At 45.2% G+C, this 20,286-nt stretch overlaps 1 protein-coding gene across 2 annotated transcripts in view; it reads right to left on the bottom strand.

The window, feature by feature from the left end:
- LOC119162522 (glutamate receptor 3) overlaps positions 1-20,286 on the bottom strand; it is a 91,923-nt gene that overhangs the window by 49,069 nt on the left and 22,568 nt on the right. For both annotated transcript variants that reach the window (XM_075882258.1, XM_037414812.2), the window contains 7 exons: positions 16,530-16,771; positions 12,055-12,204; positions 10,652-10,840; positions 6,486-6,593; positions 5,228-5,338; positions 4,963-5,172; positions 1,924-2,279 (listed from right to left, as the gene is read on the bottom strand). In XM_075882258.1, the coding sequence (XP_075738373.1) occupies positions 1,924-2,279; positions 4,963-5,172; positions 5,228-5,338; positions 6,486-6,593; positions 10,652-10,840; positions 12,055-12,204; positions 16,530-16,771 (1,366 nt within the window). The remainder of the gene's footprint in view (positions 1-1,923; positions 2,280-4,962; positions 5,173-5,227; positions 5,339-6,485; positions 6,594-10,651; positions 10,841-12,054; positions 12,205-16,529; positions 16,772-20,286) is intronic.

Genomic DNA, 20,286 nt, shown 5'->3' with positions numbered 1-20,286 from the left:
GATAGCGTTCTACAAAACACGTGAAATCGGGGCGCTGATTCTGAAATATAAGTTTTGTTTCACGGTTATGTTTCAATACAAAATGAACACATTTACGAGTCGCCTTACAAAGATAATTGAGCCTTAAGCCAAACATGCTTGTGTAGCTTACAAGCATACTTATTAAGAAGATAATAACAATGTGATGTGATGACACTCATGTGCGGGCCGGCCGCGGTGCGCAGTCGAGAGCCTCGCAGGCTGCGAGATACTGCTGTACAGGAATATAATGAATGGGATAAAAAGGGTCCAGAAGAGATGAAATAAAAAAAAATCTAAGCGTATGGTTCTGAGATGGGGGTCTGCGAAGCAATTTTTGTGGTAAAGAAGGTTTTGGAAGGCACCATGTTCTTCGACAGCGACTCCTTCCGATTTTTTTATATGGTTCAAAGCCTAAATAAAATGCATAGTAGCGGAGCTGGCTTTTGCTTTTCCTTTTTCATGAGTAGTTCAAAGCTCTCGTTTTACTTTTGTGCGACATATGAACGCGAGCATGCTTTTTTTAGGCTGGTATATTTGAAAAGCAGTGCATAGCTAGGAACAACTTGAATGTAATGAACGAATGAATGAATGAATAAACTTTATTGTGAGTCCGGCAGTTTTACCGGGCAAGTGGGAAAAAGGGGATTAACCCCTGTCCCTTCCCACTCTCCATCGATTATGATGGCACTGCCTTAGCTGACCGCAATAAACTTTATTTTATGTCCGGCAGTTTTCACCGGGCGAGGTGGGGAAAGAGGGGATTAACCTCTGTCCCTTCCCACTCCCCATCGACTATGATGGCGCTGCCTCAGGTGACCGCTCGAGGTCCTTGGACCCGGGCGGCATCTTCAGCTTGTCAGACGGCCCAAAGCTGAATGTAGCTGCAGATCTTACAACCTATGACAGTCTGTTGAGGCCGGGTTGGCGTGGCCGTTTAGTTTGACCATTCTTTGTCAAGAAGAAACTAAAGCCCTCTTCCCCCCGTATGACGCTGCATGTTGTGTTAATTATTGCGATATCAATTATATGGACGTTCTCGGCAGGATTTTGTCGCCGGTGTCAGCATCACCATCATTTACCGTTGATGTATATGTACCTACATATTTGAAAATGCAAGAAAGAAAAATAATCCAGAAAAGACTACGGCGTGCGGAATCGAATATTCGACCTCTTGCTTGTGAGTGCGAGGCGATAGCCACTGAGCCACGAAGGAGCCCCTCCTCCAACTATGAAAAGGCAAGCCGTTTACATCTACCACTTAACCCTGGCGATGACCATCTCCGGGGAACTCTCGTGTTTTCAGCATTACCAGCAAGATGGCGCAATGAGCGTGGATTTCCAGGTCGTCACGACGCGGCGGCGCATGCTCTCATCTCCCACGCGTACTTTGTCACGCGGAAGTGAGTGGAGACTGCGCTCACGTGTGCGCGCGCTTATCTCGCGGTGGGAAAAATCTTACGCATTGGGCTTTCACCGCACCGATTCTATTGTAGTTCCCGGGCACACAAAGAGGTCACGGCATTCGCTGCACAGTATCCGTTCGAAAAAAGGGTGCGAATTTCATACACAGCGAAGTAACAACTCAGACGCTTATTCCCGTTCATCTGTACATGTGAGTGCGTTTTGCGCGCATTTTCTGCGTGAGAAACACGGGACATGTTTCCATCTGTTTGCCATTCTGCGCGTGACCTTCCAATTGGTTGCTATTGCATTCACTGCTTCACCTTTGCGGCAAAGCTGTGACTCTTTTTTGATCACCCAGGCCAATTTTTTCTCGCTGCGACAGGTTCTTTCACCAGTCCACAAGGTGTCTCCAAAACATTGATGGCTCAGAAGCACTGATCTAAGCTTTTATGCACAAAGTACGTAACATAGACTAAGAGGGGGATGATGGCAACGTACTTAGGCCTGCAGTTGTTGCACTCCTCGGACATGAATGCCCCGAGGGCATACCATAGGCTGTTGTACAAGTGGCTGCACGATCCAGGTGGTTCCTTGGGGGGTGTGGCCACAGCCAAGTTGAGTCTGTTGATGACGAACAGTAGCACAGCAACAGCCACGTAGGCAGAAAGCAGGCACAGCCACACCTCCCAGGAAAGAGGCCGCAAGAAGCTGAACAAGCTGAACACGCTGAGCGATTCTGCCTCGGGCCGCCGTGCAAGCACCGCCAGGCCAGACTTCATGAACGGTTCGCTGAAGTACACTGCACGGCTTCGCTCAGCCGTAATGGTTAGTGGTGCCACGGCAATGTCTGCTTCCTGCGAATTTGTTCATTTTTGATTATTTTAGTTTTTACATACTACATGCAGCCTTAATGAAGTTGTTGCAAGTGTAGGAAAATAAGAAAAATGCAACAGATAAACCTTCATGTTCACGCTTCCAGAAGTTCTTCTAGTGGTAAGGAGCAGACACTTCCGGGAAATAAATTCGAGGCTTGGATGGTAGAAGTAAAAAGATATATATGTGAACGTGTCATGGCGGGTGCAAAAAGTTGCAGTGTAGAAAGTAATACCGGTGTCACACGAGCATTTTGACTTGCGATCAGTCCCGATCCAGATTAGCCCCGATCTGGATTAGCCCCGATCCGGATTAGGTACTGCTACACGGTCACCTTTCATCGTGATTAGGCCTGATTAGGATCGAGACTATTGCGACCGTGCATCGCAATTCAGCTGGGAGATCGCAATTTTGCGGTCGTATGCGCCCCCTGGCAGAGCTTCTTGAAAGTACAATAAACAGAAAATCGAGCGTACTGAAATAAAAACACATTTAAACAGCCACATTTTTTTCTTCTAAAAAGCCACAATTTTTGTAAACTGTTTATATCGGAACAATATCTGAAATATTGTATATTTAGGGATTCGTGCAGATAGTTATGGTAGTAGCAGACTATAAGCAGACGACCGTTGTCTTTCGCGCTTAGTTCAACTCTCGCACCATCGGTGAAGTTGGAGCACCTCGAAGTAAACTGATTAGGAGTGTCGCCAGATTTTCGACTACGTCGCAGCATGCGCGCACTTTGTGGTCAAATGAAGAGACCTTCACGGTAATTTACCGCGGGCAGGAGCAAATAGGACACCAGCCAGAAGTAAAACTCAGGCGTGTACAACGACATTGCCACTTCGCTGTGAGTAGAAAGCTTCGAGCGGTTGCCATCGGACGCAAAAGTTGAGATGATCTCACGCTCCAATACAGGTGAGGAAAGGGAATACTCTATCGATTGCCAATATAATGTAGTGGCACGCAAGGTTTTGATGTTTGAGCGGTTCTTTCACCAATAACATTTTTGGTGAAGGGCTTTATAAAAATGAGTTTTGTCAATGGCTTGTGAATGGATGAAGGCTACGAGCATAGTCTTTATAACGGGGCGGTCACATGTGTGCTACCAGGCTTGCAAAAAAAATGAAAACTTCATTTTATGTTGGCCTAATGTCTTATCTATTTAAATTATTCAATTTTATCATACCAAAAAATAAATTTATGTTCCATATCGGCCTCTTAAGGCCGACTGACCTCATTTTCCCACTATTTCTGTTTTTACCTTCACTTTTCTGCCACAAGTTCTCTCACCGCCTCTTACGTGCTTCTATCGCGCACGCTTTCAGCGTTCCGTGTTTGTCCCTAAACCTCCAAAACCTCATGTGAGCTTGTACCCACACGTCCACCTGGGTGGATATCTCCGCATTCAATCAGAACATGTTCTATCATTTTCTTAGTCCCCCAAAACATGTCAATTGTTCTTCCTCTTTATTGAATCTCGCTTTATGACTACGTTTTTTAAGGCAACCCGACCTCGTTTCGAACTGTAAAGCGGTCCCCCTTGAATTTTGTTAAAACCTCTGCCGCCTTATTTCGTTCTTGTCCTTTTACTGAGAGCCGGCTTCTTTTTCATCGCTGTCATCCAATAAATGCTCTCCGCCTCTGTGACTTTTGCTTAATGCTCCATGTTGCTATATCGCCCACACTGCCAGCCATATATTTACTGGTGAGCCTCCTAGTTCTTTTTCTCCACTTTGTATCCACGCTCTTTTTATACAAATACCTGGACACTTTCCCGGCCCATCTACTATTCTTCATATTCCCAAGCCTCTCTTCAAAGGACATTTTACTCGGAGCTTCCCTTACTTCAAATCCTGTCCATCCCATATCCCCCTTTACACCATCTTTAGTCGTCTTCTCGTGAGCGCAAAACGTGAGGTTTCCCACAGTCCTTTGATTTCCATTCATTTCTGATTGCGCTTCTGAATTTAATTCACATCACTGAGTTCCCAAATGTTAGCCCTGAAACCATGTAAGCCGTGGAACCATGCTTTACGGCACGCAAGTGCCACCTGGCGAATTTCATTTGACCCAAGCTTAAACCAGATTAGCTTGGGCCGTGTAGCAGTGGCCATACAGTTGACCGCGATCAAGAAAACCAATTTGGATCAGCCTGATCGCGATTAAAAGTGCCCTTGTGACACCGGGTTAAGTTATTTGGACCAGTTGTACTTTCTTACTTGAAAAACGTTTCGCCAGGTTACAACTGAGAAGAAACAAGCAGAGACTGAAAGAACGCCACGGGCTTTCTCGTAGCTCAAACTCGCACTTTTTTCCGGTTATAATATTTCTTTTGTTTTTACGAAATTTCGCATAAAGCATCACTATTGAACTATTTTGCTGCAGTTTGATGTTTTATTTTGTATTTCAAGCATAAAAACACTTCTATATTTTGCTGTAGTGTCGTTGAAGCTATAAGAGAACCTCACGAACACAGTAGATTGATAGTTGGTTCTTTTATAGAGTCAGTAAATAAAAAAGATTGCACTGAAAACGTTTCGCACCTTTTGGCATTCAACCTGCAGAGATAAAAATTGTCTTTCATGATTGAAGACGTTATTAAGGCTCATAAGTTCTTTTATCTGAGCAAAGTTTTGAAAGAGTTAGTATTTAGACATTTACCTTTCTTAAGATTTCACCAATCATGCCATTCCATCCAGACTGCGCCGACTTGTCCCGAGTGCCGTATTTGTTGTCCTTTACTAGGTGAATGCTGTACTCTCGGCCCATTGCACGCATCAACTTGGCGATAAGGTCCTTGCAATAGCCTTCGAGGTTGTCCTCTTCATTGCTGGTGTCGTTGGCATTCTTGTACATAAGGAAGGGCGGCTCCTGCGTATTTGTACTCCAGAAGTTTTGCTCATCGCTCTGCTTTGTGGAAACTCACCAGTATACTCGTGATCACAAGCCTCTTCTCGGTTGGTTCAGACCACGTCGGTGGATAGCCCCTGGGGTCCGGCTGTTTTATAAAACCAGTTGCTTGGGACCAATAGCCGATCTACACAGACAAAACGATTGAAGCCCGTTACTATTTAGGACATTTTCAAGCTAACACTGACCATTTTCATGCAGTTTACAAAAAAAACAATGACGCTTACAACAAAAAAGGGTGGCGCTGTGGTGGTGCCTGGTGCAAGCTAAAATCTTTGGCGTCATGAATATGTAAGTCCTCTCATTCAGCGGTACTGTGCTTTACAATTCCTCTAAAACGGGATGCTTGTTGCTTCGAATGCACTTCTATCCTTGATACAGCCTGATACGCAGCCCCTGTTTCACGCACGAGAGGTTGGAGATCGGAAAAAAAAACGTGGAAGACAATGAACAGTGTGCTCTCATTGTGCATGGCGGGAAGAAACACCAAAATAAGTTGAAAATATTAGAGCAAAAAGAGTAGGCAAGTGTTATGCAGAAGGTCGATCAATTTGGATTCGGGAGATAAATTGTCATTTGCTGTCACTTTGGAGACGTGTTGCCCTTCGATAAGGGTGCAGGCAAATCATCCGTTAGCGCCCAGATTTACATTGAAAAGAAGCACAGCATAGCCAGCCAGTCTAAGACCTGGCGAACCTCCCTGTCCTTCCGCATGTTTCTTCCTTCCTCTTTCTTTATCATTGGCAGACAGCGTGGTTTAAAATGGAAGACTCATTCACTCATTCACTCTCTCTCTCACACACACAAACACACATACAGGCACTCATTCAATCTCTCTCTCTCTCACACACACATAAGCTCACTCACTCACTCGTTCACACCCACACAGACTCACTGATTCACTCAGAAGCAAACTGTGAGTCGTGTGCCAACATATGCCTATTGCTGTTTGTGTAAGTACTAACCTAACTTAGCTTAGCCCTGAATAATTATTAATGCACTTCTTGACCCAATATTACCACGAGGTCATAAGAATACCTCGGAGCCCGTGTGCTCAGATTTGGGTGCACGGTAAAGAACCCCAGGTAGTCGAAATTTCTGGAGCCTTCCTTTACGGCGTCTCTCATAATCATATGGTGGTTTTGGGACGTTAAACCCCACATATCAAATAAAAATACCTTGGAATCAGTGAGGTCGTGCACACTGAGAGCCCTTCAAGTGCTCTCCCTCTTAGATCTTATGCCCAGCACACTAATAGTTATAACAACAAGCACCTTCTGCATCTTCTGTCGCGCTGTGAGTTCCATGACGTCCACTGTGTAGCCGACACGCTGACCTTGTTCGTCGAACATAATCTGCCCAGTGGTGCCGTTGACAGAGGTCTGCATCATAACAAATGCATTGGTTAGCAGCGCTATGATAGCGCGCAAGTATATCAAGGTGTTTGAATAATCTTGATCACTGCCATCACTACCGTCAGCCTATATGTCTACTGCGAGACGGAGGCTTCACTCGATAACCTCCAACCCACCTTTTTCCGTGCGAGCTAGATCTAACCTATGTCTCCATAGTCTTTAACACTTTCGTGACTGAAATAAAAGATTAGAACCTGCCAAAATTACCGAATTTTCCCCCGCTTGGTTTGTAGAGCTTTTTTTAATGAAAAGGGGGTGGTCTTATTCCACTGATTGTGTGCAAAAAGACAGTTTGAAGGTAACTTCAGCACATGACAATACAATTAAAATTAGCAATAAAATTAAAGCCGAGACACGAGTGTCCAAATATGGACAGGTATGGTTATCTAGCGCCAAAAAACAGAAGTATGGTGAGTGTTCTGTTCATTGATTACCGGTGGTTCTAGTTTTTGTTGATGACGAGCACAGTCATCATCGTTCATTTTGTTAGGAAATCTCATGACGATTATAATCTCCGGTGGTCGCGAAAAAATTTATTTCAACGCTTCACGTAAAATGTTGCTTCCCTCAGCCTTATTTTGATATCCACTAATTCCACACTGTTGTTTCAACTGATCAACGATTATCTGTCCTCATGACATGACCTATCCAGGTCGATTGTCTTCTGTTAATAGCGACAGTAGGGAAATACGACTTCTAAAGACAGGAAAGACTCCGCTCAGATGACCGAAGTGCAACTGCTTATGGCTCCGCAAGTAGAGAAGCAATACTATTCCTGTGCGGGAAGGTGGAGTCAGCGAACGTTATGCTCATCACGTTTGGCTCATAACGTCTCCAAGTTTCTACACAAGATGATGCAACTAGCAGAATACTATGGTCTTACACATTGAGGGCTTCCTCAATACTCGAAACAAGGAAAATTTGTGAGAGTTCAATTTTCTAAAATCAAATTGAGGAAGGTCATATTTACATCCATTGTAGATTTCAAAAGATTTTTCCATGATGGTTTTTAACGAGAAAAAGACGTCATCTGAAAAAAATTAACACGTGAAACAAAAAGCTAATATCAGACACTGGCGACTGTATAATGATTGATGCAAAAATGGAACCTTGTGAAGAGCCTCAGTGAACTTTTTATAGATAGAAATCTTTTACGTTTCTCGGGGGCCAAAAAAATTAACTCCTTGTTTGTGAGCTTACTTCCATTTCTGAGGTGGCAATTCGTCTTGTGGGCTGAAGAACAGCCATAATTGTTACGCTGTTTGATTAGTAATTAAGCCTGTTAAGTACACGCTTGGGATTATCGCCACTGTGATTACGCACATTTAAAAGATACACTTTAAGTGAAGTTATCACAACCAGTATGCGTATATTTAGTGTTAACAATGACAAAAAAGAAGAATACAGAAGCTGCCTTTCAAACTACCCCACCCGTGTTGGCTCTGCCAGCTTTTAGCGGCAGTGCTCTTCAACTCGGAGTAAGGTCGTTGAGAGTGAAAAAGCCATCATCACTATAATGAACTTTTACCTTCTAGCACGTTGCTTGGCAGGGAAATACCTCTCTTCGTCCTCTTCTTTTTGAAGGGCCCCTAAACCACCCAGTGGTCGAAATTTAGTTGAGGTGAGGAAGTTGTGCTAGAGGTTACAACGAACACGTAGCCGTGAGAATTTTTTGAAACGGTGACGTAATAGCAGAGTTATACTCGTTAGATGATCGAAACGCGACGATCGCTTCTTTCCTCTTTCCTACACTACCCTCTTCCAAAACCGCTTGGTCCCTCTTCGCTGAGTGAGCTGAATGTCCCTCCTGATCTCGCGAGGCATACGTCACCGCTGACGCGCTGTTCGAGAGCTGGGGTGTCGCAGTGGCAGCGATTCGCCACTGCGACACCCCAGCTCGCCATCAACTGGCGAGCTGGGGCGTCGTCAACACAGTTATCTGGGTGCACTGATCGTTGAATAACCGCTGTTGCTGTCATGCTGGCCCGTGCCCCTACGCTAGCGACTTCGAGGTTGCGTAACGGGCCGCAGAAATTGATTCGCTAGCGGCTACACGACCAAGAACAGCAAGGCGCGCGCTAGCTGTTTGCAGAGTGACCGGAAGTCGTCAGTTGTCGCTCGGCCAATCGCAAACATCGAAAGTGGCAACGTCATGGAGTTTCACTGGTGATGTCACACATATCAGTGGCGGGAATGGCGGGGACAAGAAAAGAGAAGCTATTGTTTTTTTCGAAATTGTGGCGCACCCGCTACCTGTAGCGCTGCGGCGTGTGGCATCGCTGATCACGACGGCATTCGGCACGCAATGCGCTTGTTTACTTGAAATGTTTGGGAAAATATCCCATGGGGTTTAGGAGCCCTTTAAGACTGTTAGGTAAGCTCAATTATTGTTCAAAAAATATCCCTTATTAGGATCTTGCTAATTAGGACTAAGGTAGTTGAAATATAATTTTACTGGTGACGTTCTAACACGGAGAAAGAAGCATTGAGGATGTGTAACTCTGCTCATTGAGGCGACCAGATGATGTAACATTGCCGGAGGGCCAACTCATGCTGGTGGCGTCTTGCGGCAGAAAAGAGAATTGCGGTCGTTTCGGTTACCGAGAGTAATGGTCGCGCGCGTGCCTCGCGTTCCACGGCATTCACGGAGCGGGGACGCGGAGCGCGTTGCGTTTCCTTTTCTTTTTTTCGCGCCACCAACTGGAATGTTCCCGTCTGAGCATGTTCTTTGTTTATTTCATGTGACGCTACCTGGACGCCTGCGCACGCCTGTTCAAACGGGAGTTTCACCTTGTAAATATTTCTTTCTCTGTGCCTTCTAATCGATACATTGATGGCTAAGACTGAGCTGATTAACAACATGCTAATTAATTCTTCACATCAAGTAGTTACCATGACACCTCGCGAAGAATTATTATAGTTCTAGCTACACATAGGCAAGTCTTGGAATGCCTAGCTAAACCTAACAATGACTTAGCCAAGCTCGTAGAAGCCTCTAGAAGCTAGGTCGGCCACTGGCTCCGCTGTCAGTACATCCTTGCACCCCTTGTACAAGCCGGCCGCAATATTTCTATAGTTGCTAATGTTCGCATTGATAGCGTCAGCAATAACGTTGTCGCCCAACTCACATAGGATCCATAAAAAATCGCAGTTCAGAAGAAGTCGTCCTGCTTCATAATATATATCAAAACATGTCATTACATGACAATACATGTCAATACATTATAAAGACATAATGCAATATGAATTTCGGAGCTTTGCGTCACAAATTTTTAGTTCTTATTTAGACGGAATATCTCCAAACATCACGGTAGGCTCATGCGAATCGCACATGACGCACATGGCTTCACGAGCACAACAAAGACATACATCAGGTACTGTTGTTTTTCTTTTTTATAATAACGGCATAAGAAAAAAAATTACGCCGATGACTGTGCAGTGTTCTCAATGAAAATATCTATTCAGCAATCGAACCAAGGCACGAATGCTTTGCCTGAAGTTCGATGAATGATGCGAAGCCAACCGCCTAAAATTAAATGGAGCAAAAAGCAAGTGAATTTTAAATCATGTGCATTGGTCACAGGCTACCCTACCCTAGAACTTCATTTAGGTCCTTACATCATCCATGTTGAAAAAAAAGTTTTAAAATACTTCGCCTAACGTTCAACGAATGCCTACCTCAGATTCAATAAACGCAAGCCAATCATTGATAGCTCGCTTCAGAAATAAATGAATGTGGGGGAGGTAAACTGTCATAAAAATTCGCTACAAGTAGCAGTAAAAGAATTACTGCAGGATGCTGTCTTAAAGTCTCACTTACCTAATGCATGCCGATGTGTGGCACAACTACAGAAGTCGAAACTCAACAAGCAATTTTTCGCGCTGATGTATTGCTAACTATAGTAGGCCGCCGTTAGTTTGTTGTCCAAATGGACAACATGTATATGACATCATCTATATGGTAGATGACGTCGGCTATGAGCTGTTGCAAGACCAATTTCGTTCGTGCTGCAGCAAAAGCTGACCTTTTTCAGGAGCTCAATGATGGCCTGTCCATGCTTGTAGGGCACGAGCGGCGAGCTGTAGCACTGTGAGCTCTGGCCTGAGGTGGCGTCCTGGAAGAGCTCGATGCCCAGCTCGGGCCGCTCGCGCGACAGTCGCGCCAGCGTGTCGCTTACCACAAGAGCCGCGTCGTACGCCAGGGCCTCTTCTTCCTGCGTACGCGAGAAGAATCAGCGCCACCAAGTTACATCGCTCTGCTATGCACTTACTTCGCGACAAACGGTTGGTCGAAGCCGATGAAAAGAATTTTTGTTTGTTTGCAGATTTTACTACCATCTTTGGCGCCACTGTACGTTAGCATGACGTCATGACCTCCTTAACACACTTTCTCAGCTTTGCAGCATTGTCGCTGTTAAAATTTGCAAGGTCTGCTAGTTGGAACAATTGGTTCTTTCTGAATAGGTGGCGCGGACGTTGTTTGTCACTGAAATGTGACGTATTTTCAAGTTGATGCTGCGCAAATGTTAAGACACCACGATCGATTACAGTAACAACTTCAAACTAGTCTTTAGCTTTGTTGTCTTTTCTAGCCCGCTTATATTCAGAGGAGACCAACCGGAGCATTTTGCTGAAACAGCAATATCACACTACAAAGCGTGTGGCTTCCCAAGACAATTGTAAATGACCCATTGGCAACATATAAGACCATGGAGTTTCCTGCAATAATTACTGGAGGGAACCCTGGCGCTAGTGTCTATATAAGCTGCAACACAAGGCGCTTCAGCCAGCATGAGAAGGATGCGTAGTACACAAATTTACCCATAGTCCTCGTTCTTCTGGCTGCGTTTGGCTTCTTGGGGCCTAAATTTGCTTTGACGCAAGGTGAAGTTCAGCAAAAGTCAAGCAGTTACGCTTCACTATTTTAACCTTTTAGGCTCCCGAATTCTATTTGGCTCAAAAAGTTCACCATGGTCCATTTTTTTATTTGAAAGAATACTCAAAAGCAGCAATAAACGAAGCCACAAGTGCGTTCGAAGCCTGCAAGCACGACGTCTAGGCAAATCTGTGCACTACCCATCGTTCCCATGGTGACTTAATAATCGCAGCACCGCAGTCCCCTCTAGTTAATTTTAGCAAACTGAGCATGGGCTTCATTGTGATACGTCAAGTACTCTGGGAAGCAACGTGGTTTGCGGTGGGAGAGTAATTTTATCAGAATGTTTCGATGGCTCTCTGATGCGTATAATCTGGAGTCGTTTTTGGTCACTCGTTTCTTTCGTCAGATCTTACCTTTTTTTTTTCTTTCAGTTACAGCAGGACTGTTGCCGACGAAAGATGGTGCTACGCATACATGTTCCTAAATCTTGTTCACGGATTGTCACACAAGGGATCACAAGACACGGTACAGCGTTCAGTGGTAGCTCACCGTTATGCTTTCAGATGAGCTGTAATACGATTCCCTGCTGGCCGCCCTCACGGCGCTGTGATGGGCATCGGCATCCTCTTTCAGAATGCGCAGTGCGATGACTTTGCTTTGATCGTACACCTGGGTGTCCTTCCAGTCATCGGGTAGTGTCTGCAGCGTGAACATTGCAGGGAAACAGCGACAACTGTATATTTTTTTAATGACCTGTGTGTTTCTTAAACTCAATAACGGATTAGGCAGAAATCATGCGGTTACAAGAACCTGACAAGTAACTGTTAAATAAAACGTAAGCACCAAAAGCTTCGGGATCCTTAAGCTTCGCCTTTAAGAGTTGAACGCGATAGCAATATTCTGTCCCTAGTGCATGTGTACTTCAGTCACTTGGTGCATACTTTTTATTGTGTGATGTTACTCGAGATGTTCAAATTGTGAATCACTACAATGAAGTCGAAAAACGTTTAAAGTTGCTTGTGTCGCCGAACCTTTCGCATAAAGGCCGTTTCACATCACACAAAAAGTAGTGATTATCAGTGCGTGATTCGCTAGCAGTGAAAAAGAAGGCCAGATCGCTCACGCCGCAGCGGTCCGTGGCGAGCTTCCAATGTTGGAAATTTTCGCTCTCGTCACACCGGAGGGAGCGATTTTGGGTCGAGACCCGTTGAAATAGGGCCGGGCCGTCTAAACCGTCGAAATAGCGTTGACGTGTTTGTTTTAGTAATGGGCGATGCTCTGCATTTCAGAATTACTTAGATTAAGAAATGTTCGTAAACGTCGAAACACGCGGGCCCATTGTTACCGTTTATAGAAACTTAATGACATAATAATGCAGAAACCATTACATTACGTTCGAAAAATTCTGCGGTCTCTGCCAGAAAGAAAAGTGGCTAGAATTCGCCGCTCCAGTCGCAGGGAGCAAATCACGGACCGTTCACGGTCCATATATGAAACGAAACCGCTATTAGCAGCGGTTGCGAAAAGAGCGAATGGAGCGAACAGAACTACTTCTTTCACTGCAATCGCGGCATGTGAAACAGCCTTAAGGTCGCATTCTGTGTAATGGTTGGCATGGTTTAACACGAGCAACTATGCGTGTAAAATATTTTCGTACTTGCTATGTACCCACCACGTGGTCTTAAGGGGATAAGTGCAGTAGCCTCTGGACCGTATGTAGTGGGTGATCGTCTTTATACCGCGAAGTCGTCATAATAATCCTATGTTGTGACGCTCGACACCAATGCACGTTTCTACCGCGATAATACATGTTGTATTGTGAAGCCTGTATACAGGAGGCGTGTGTTTGTAAAGTACGAAAGTTATTTTCACTGCATTTATAAGTAGGCGAAGCTATTTGCATTGTACTTCCAAGCTGACTCGTAGCCGTGTGGCAGAACATCTGCTTACCACGCAAGCAGCCTGGGCTCCGTTCTCACTCAGACCTGGAAATTTTCATTATTTGTCCTAATTGCATCTTTTTCAATTCACGGACAAGACAATGCTTTTTCGCTTACAACCAACGACAAGACACCGACGCCGGAATTTCTGCAAAACAATCTTTTCAACACCACCACGTCGTCATCATTCTCAGCCTACATTTATATCAAATAAGCGCCTATTATTTATTATTTGAGATTTAATCGCAAAGTTTTAAGCCGCAGACAGCCCGAGGATCATTTTGCTCGCCTCCCTCCGCATAACATTTAGTTCTGCTGCGATATATCACATCTCTTTTGTTGAAATAAGGAATGAACGACGGCGTTGTTTTCATCACTACTTGAGGACGGCTACTGCTTTCTGCTTTGCGTTTAGGTAAAAAACATTGAGAACCAGCATTATATGTATGTATTAATATATATGGAAATGATGGCGAAAGTGGCAGTAGCGTTGCGAATAGCCAAGTAGATCCTCCTTGAGATTGGTAAAAATGGAAGCGTTTATTTTGACAGTTTAGTCGAGAGTCTGGTCTTCATCGGGAATGACGGTACATTCTGTTCGCGCTTACATTTATATTATTCCGAGCTAAAAAAAAATGAGAGAAGCAAAAGAACGGCTAAGACAGAAAAAAGAAAAAAATTACAAAAAGGAAAAAAACTGGCAGATCCCGCGTACAGCGCGAATCGATGATATGCGAAGCATGAGTGAGAAATGTTGATATGTCACTTTAAAATCAGCACAACGTTACGAGATGGAGGTAAATGATGCCGTACATAATTTCTGTGTCATGTTTATCCCGTTTATATGTGTCGTATACATTCGTCATCTATTCACGTCACGTGATACCAAATTTAGTATATGTGGAGCTAGCGAAACGACCTCGAGCACGCTATGAGTGTGGTATATTGTCATGTTCTTACATGACACGCGTAACAGTATTGTCATGTTTGAACCAGTAATATATTTCGTCGTCCACTGACGTCACGTAACGCCAAAGTCGGTATATGTGGAGCTAGCAAAGAGGCCGTGAGCGCATCATGAGGGCCCAATGTACTCCAACGTAGCGTTGACACGCGCGCACGCTGGGCACAGCAACAATTCGTAAACAAAACGCGAGAACTCTATAGTCTGACACCAGGCGCGACCAGCGTCTGTCGGCGTGGCCCGGCGGCAACCGGCGCGAAATTCCAACACCACCTAGACTATCGACATTGTCTAGGTGGTGTTGGAAATGCGCCATGCTGCATTTCGCGCCGATGCGTTACCCAGGCAACACTGCGTCTCCCTCTTTTCGTGACGGAGGGACACCGGACGCGTTGAAACGCGCATGCGTGAAAGCAACGAAGCGCGGCGCGCGCCTGCGAGTTGGCAGGATCGGCGCCTAGCGTGGCAACGTCAGCGTGACGCGACGAAATGAACGCCGGCGAGCACGCGCACCGTGTCATGTCGAAATGTATTGGCGCCTTGACGGTGGCATGTAGTCATCTTCTCACATGAAACGCATGTCATGATAATTATGTTTGCACCAGTCACATACTTTCGTCACCCATTGGCGTCATGTAATACCAAATTTGGCATATGCGAAGATAGAGAAACGGCCGCGAGCACATCATGAGCATAGCATGTAGTCATGTTGTTACATGACACGCATCTCATATTTATCATGTTTGCACCAGTAACATACGTTCGTCATCCATTCACGTTTCGTAACGCCAAAGTCGGTATAAGTGAAGCTAGCGAAACGGCCGGCAGCGCATCATGAGCGTGGCATGTAGTCATGTTGTTACATGACACACATGTCATGATTTTCATGTTAGGGTCTGTCGCTTGTGTTTGCCATGCAATCATGTCATAGCATACCAGTTTTTCAAGATGCCATGTGAACGAAGCCACCGCAAGAGCTGCAAGACCAAGAAATGTAAATTATGACATTCATGCCAGACATGTCATGATTTTCATGTTATCACTAGTCAAATATGTTCTTCATACAGTCATGTTATGTCATACCAAGTTTCGTATCAATACCATTATCTAAACGGCCAGGAGAGCTAAAAGTCGTAGGTGGCTAGACAGATAGATAGATAGATAGATAGATAGATAGATAGATAGATAGATAGATAGATAGATAGATAGATAGATAGATAGATAGATAGATATGCCCTAAGTTGCCGAAGTTCGCCAAGAAATGCTTCGCATTTAAAACAAGTGGAGAGAACGTGAAGTTTACAACCGGGTGGCGTTGGTTGAGGGTAGGCAGGGGACTGTATAATTTGTTCCCTTGTCTTACGGCAACCGCTATACGTGATAGAAATGCGGAAGTGCTTGAACAGTCGTTCAATAGATTGCGGGGCATCACTGAAGGCTCAGCCGTCATCTAATTTGCGTTTGCATCGTAAAGGGTCAAGCGTTGCTGCGCGAAAGAAAGGATCTGTCCGCCGCGGTGTTGTAGTGGTTGGGTGCTCGGCTGCTGACGACGAAGGTCGCGGGCTCAATCCCGGCTGCGGCGATCGCATTTTAATGCGGGCAAAGCGGTGGAGTGCCCCTTACTGTGCGATGTCAGTGCACGTTAAAGCCCACCGGACGGTCAAAATTTCCGGAGACTTGCACTACGGCTTCTCTCATAATCATATCGTGATTTTTGGATGTGAAACCTCAGATAATAATATTACAACGGTGCAACAAGTAGTTTAGGAGGTTTTTATTCATATGTATGGCAATATGTATTGCTAGGCTATCGGTAACGTTGCCCAAATTGTAGATAAATGATCAAACTGCAAAACTGTCATCGTACACGTGGTTTTCCTATCTTGTTCTGTATATCTGCATTTTCATCAATAAACATAAAGTTAGTGTGCATTTGTGCGTGTGTCTTGTTCCAGTTTATTTCTCTCGGTTCTTCGGGGTAAAAAAAGAAGCGGCCGGAAACTGCATGCACTCTGACGAGACCGATAAAGTGTGAAGCCAGCTTATAAATAATTATAAGTAAAGAAAAAGGCTTTCTGGACGGCACGCAAATGCCGTCCACACAACGAGGGTTCGCTCACGTATCGTGCGTAGAGGAAGGTGTAGTAGGCTCGCCGCTTGCCGTACGCGTACTGCACGATCCGCCAGGCCGTCTCCAGGCTGCAGTCGAGCAGCACGAACTTGTCCACGTCCCACTGCTCGTTCTCGCGCTCCTGGAGGAACTCGAAGGCGGCCTTCTCCCCGCGTATTCGCCGCACGTGCTGCACCTCCAACGGATAGTCGGTGGGCAAAGCGGCCAGTATTTCTTGCAGCCGGTCTAAACCTGCAAGACATGAGATTGTGGAACGCACGACGGTAAGCAATATACACACAGAGGCGGGCCGCCAGTAGAGCATGCCCGCTCCACCGAAAGCGGTCTTCGTCGACCTCGAATCTATTATCAGCTCGTCGTCTTGCGCTATGTAGCTCGGTTGTTCCAAACTGAAGCTTACATTTGCTTTATACTGATGTCCTGAAACTTGGACGACAAATAGACGTGTAAACTCAGCGTCTTTCCCAGGAACCATATTCGAATAATCAAATATGTAGGCTTAGTGAGTATACATAGCATGGTAGCCACCATCTATAGTAACTGACGCTTGCACAATCTAGACGAAGTAAAGATGCTTTTCCACAGCGGCACACGAGTGCAGTCATATTTGTTGACGTGACCGTGAGTGACCTTGCGCCAGTGAAGAGGGCCGTGTCACACAAGCTATAGTTGCAGCAAGGTGTAAATGACGAAATGCAAAACCGTGGCCTCCGAGATAGCCCAAGCAATCGTGGACACTATGGGCCATAAAATCCTGATGATCATGGCCAACATTTTGCAGTTAACTCGTGTGACGCAAGAAAATCCTGATCATCATCACCAACCATTTGTAGTTAACTCGTGTGACGCGCCTGTTAGCACTTGCTAGTTAAACTGCGAGCCGCCATAGCGTATATACACGTGCGCGATGCCGTGTGGTGGCGATCAGTTCAATTTATGGGTGGTCGCAGAGTGCGCGATGTTTACCCGTTGTTCGGTGCGCACCAAGGGGCTCTTCATATTCAAGGCTATCATGCATGCGTCTCCGTTAAGGATATTGAGAACAGGAACACGAGACCCAAAGTTCCACACCTTTTGATGCGACTGGCTGTGGAGAACGCCACTAATTCGCTAACCCAATAAATTCGCAATGGCCCATATACAGTGCTCTCGCCATTCTGCTTTGTGTGACGGCTACGGGAATCAGTAAAGCTGAAGTCCTTCACGTCCGTGGCAAATTCACAACGCAGCAGTATACTACAGCGTCGACTTAGGCCGCTCTTCGTAGCTCGCGGAGCTGTTGCACCTGCTGTTGTTCTTACCATCATTCCGTATATACTCGCGGATATCTTTTCTTGGAAATGCAGCGAAGGCCTTATCGCGCGTATACAGCCGCTGATGAATGTAGTCCTACAATGGTGTCCTTATTTTCTGCGTGAGATATGAAAAATGGTCGCACACAGCGTTTCCTTGCCCACTGCGTGCTCAGACACGAGAGGGCACCGAGCAGACGACGCAGCGGGAATGAAGGCACATTGAGCAGCGCTGCCCAAGGCCACGTTCGAGCGATCTTGCTTCGTGATAAGGTTATGTAGAGTCTATGCTACCTCTTACGGTTAAGGGGCCTGCGGCACCATCCAGATTTTATTGCAGAAACCAGCTGCGGAAAACCGCCTCTAGGTGACTACCAGACGGACTAGAAATCCCTTAACTAGGCCTTAAAGGAGCCGTGACAATTGTGCGGGATCGCAAAAGGCTCTCTTCCTTGGTCGGCAGTGTTAACGCTTTTTATTTATTTATTTATTTATTGATTTATTTATAATACCTCAAGGGCCCCAGTGAAGGGGTGTTACATGAGGAGGTAGACATTCACAAACAGATTATTTGTTCGATGGCTTCTTTGAAATGGGCGATGCTGGAGTGGTGCATGATGTCAGCAGGAAGATCTTTCCATTCTGTTGATGTTTGCACAAAAAATGAAGAGTGATGGGCAGTGGTATGCGCACGGGGTGGATAAACCGCTTTCGAATGGCTGATACGGCATGAAAGACGATGGGCTGGAACGATAACATGGTTTAGGTGCTTTTCACACAAGTATCAAATACTTTATTCTGATGTGAAAGTTTTCGACACTTAGCATCTGCAAACCAGCCCCACTGGATCCCAATGCATCATCCCAAATCTGCTTTGTTTGTGAAATCAGCTTCCTGCGTGCATCGTAAATCGCCGAAGTTTCTCATAGTTGTTTGGGTGCACCACGAGCAGCCGACATGTCTGCCGCGAGTCGCTGTCTCCCGGAGGCGTCACACTGCGGTTACACGTCACTGAGAAGCCGCCAATTCAATATTTAAACTGAAACTACTTTATTAAGGTAGCGGCACGGCCGCTGGTAGCTGTAATGAAGTTTATTCGATGCATTCCCAGGCACGGCAAAACTTTTGTAGGCTTCTCAACACCACTGTTTTTATTTAGAGCAACAATATGAAAATACCTAAATTTCTTTAATCCTGGACTTTTGGCACGGAAGTTCTGTGCTGTTTACAGTCTGCACAAACTGTTTCTCTTCATTTAAGATAACAAATCACTCTCTTATAGATTTTCATGTCCGTGCTTTTTCTTTTTTAAATCTCTCAATAACAGAGCGATAACATCGAGGCCAATACAGATGTGAGGATCAAGTGAGCGTTACTTAAATTTGGTCATGCAAGGCGCTTAGAAAGGAGCAATATAATATGCAACTATAATGGTGTAGGCATAGCCTTTTCAAAGTCGGCTCCTTGCGCTAGACTTGTCCTTTTTGCAGACACTACAGAATTAGGGCGTCCACGAAGCATATATAAAGATCCTGGAAGAACTCTACACAGAATTAACTGCCACTATCGTGCTCCATAAAGAAAGTGACAGAATACCAATCTGGATGGCTGTAAGACAAGGAGATACAATCTCCCCGACGCTCTATCACCGCTTGCCTACAGGAAGTTTTGAAAGGCCTAGAATGGGAAGAGTTAGGCAAAAGAGTCAGTAGAGAGTACCTAAGTAACCTGCGCTTCAACGGTGACATTGCATTGCTGAGCAACTCGGGGGACGATTTGCAATTCATTATTACTGAATTAGACAAGGAGAGAAGAAAGGTTAGTCTTAAAATTAATCTGCCAAAAAATTACAGTAATGTACAACAACCTCGGAAGAGAACATCGCTTCCAGCTAAGTAACAGTAAATTCAAGTTGTGAAAGACTACGTCTACTTAGGGCGGGTAATAACCGCGGAGCCGAACCACGAGATTGAACTAACTAGGAGAATAAGAATGCAGTGGAGCACATTTGGCAAACACTCTCAAATCATGACAGGTAGAATGCCACTATCCTTCAAGGGGAAGGTCTATAACAACTGCATATTGCCGGTACTTATTCACGGAGCAGAAACCTGGAGGCTTACAAAAAGGGTTCACCTTAAATTGAGGACGATGCAGCGAGCGATGGAAAGGAAAATGATAGGTGTAACTATAAGAGAGAAAAAGAGACCAACCAGTGTGGATCAGGGAATAAACTGGGCTCAAAGATATCATAGTTGAAATCAAGAAGAGGAAAAGGACATGGGCCGAGCATATAGCGCGTAAGCTGGATAACCGCTGGACATTAAGGGTAACTAACTGGATTACCAGAGAAAACAAGTGGGTTAGGGAGAGACAGAAAGTTAGATGGGCAGATTAGGTTAAGAAAGTTGCGGTGTAAAGTCGCAGCAGCTAGCACAGGAGAGTTGAATGGCG

This window comes from Rhipicephalus microplus, chromosome 2, assembly GCF_043290135.1.
Source record: "Rhipicephalus microplus isolate Deutch F79 chromosome 2, USDA_Rmic, whole genome shotgun sequence".
Taxonomy (NCBI): domain Eukaryota; kingdom Metazoa; phylum Arthropoda; class Arachnida; order Ixodida; family Ixodidae; genus Rhipicephalus; species Rhipicephalus microplus.
The sequence above is the reverse complement of the archived record's forward strand: the minus strand, read 5'-3'. Positions and strand labels throughout refer to the sequence as shown.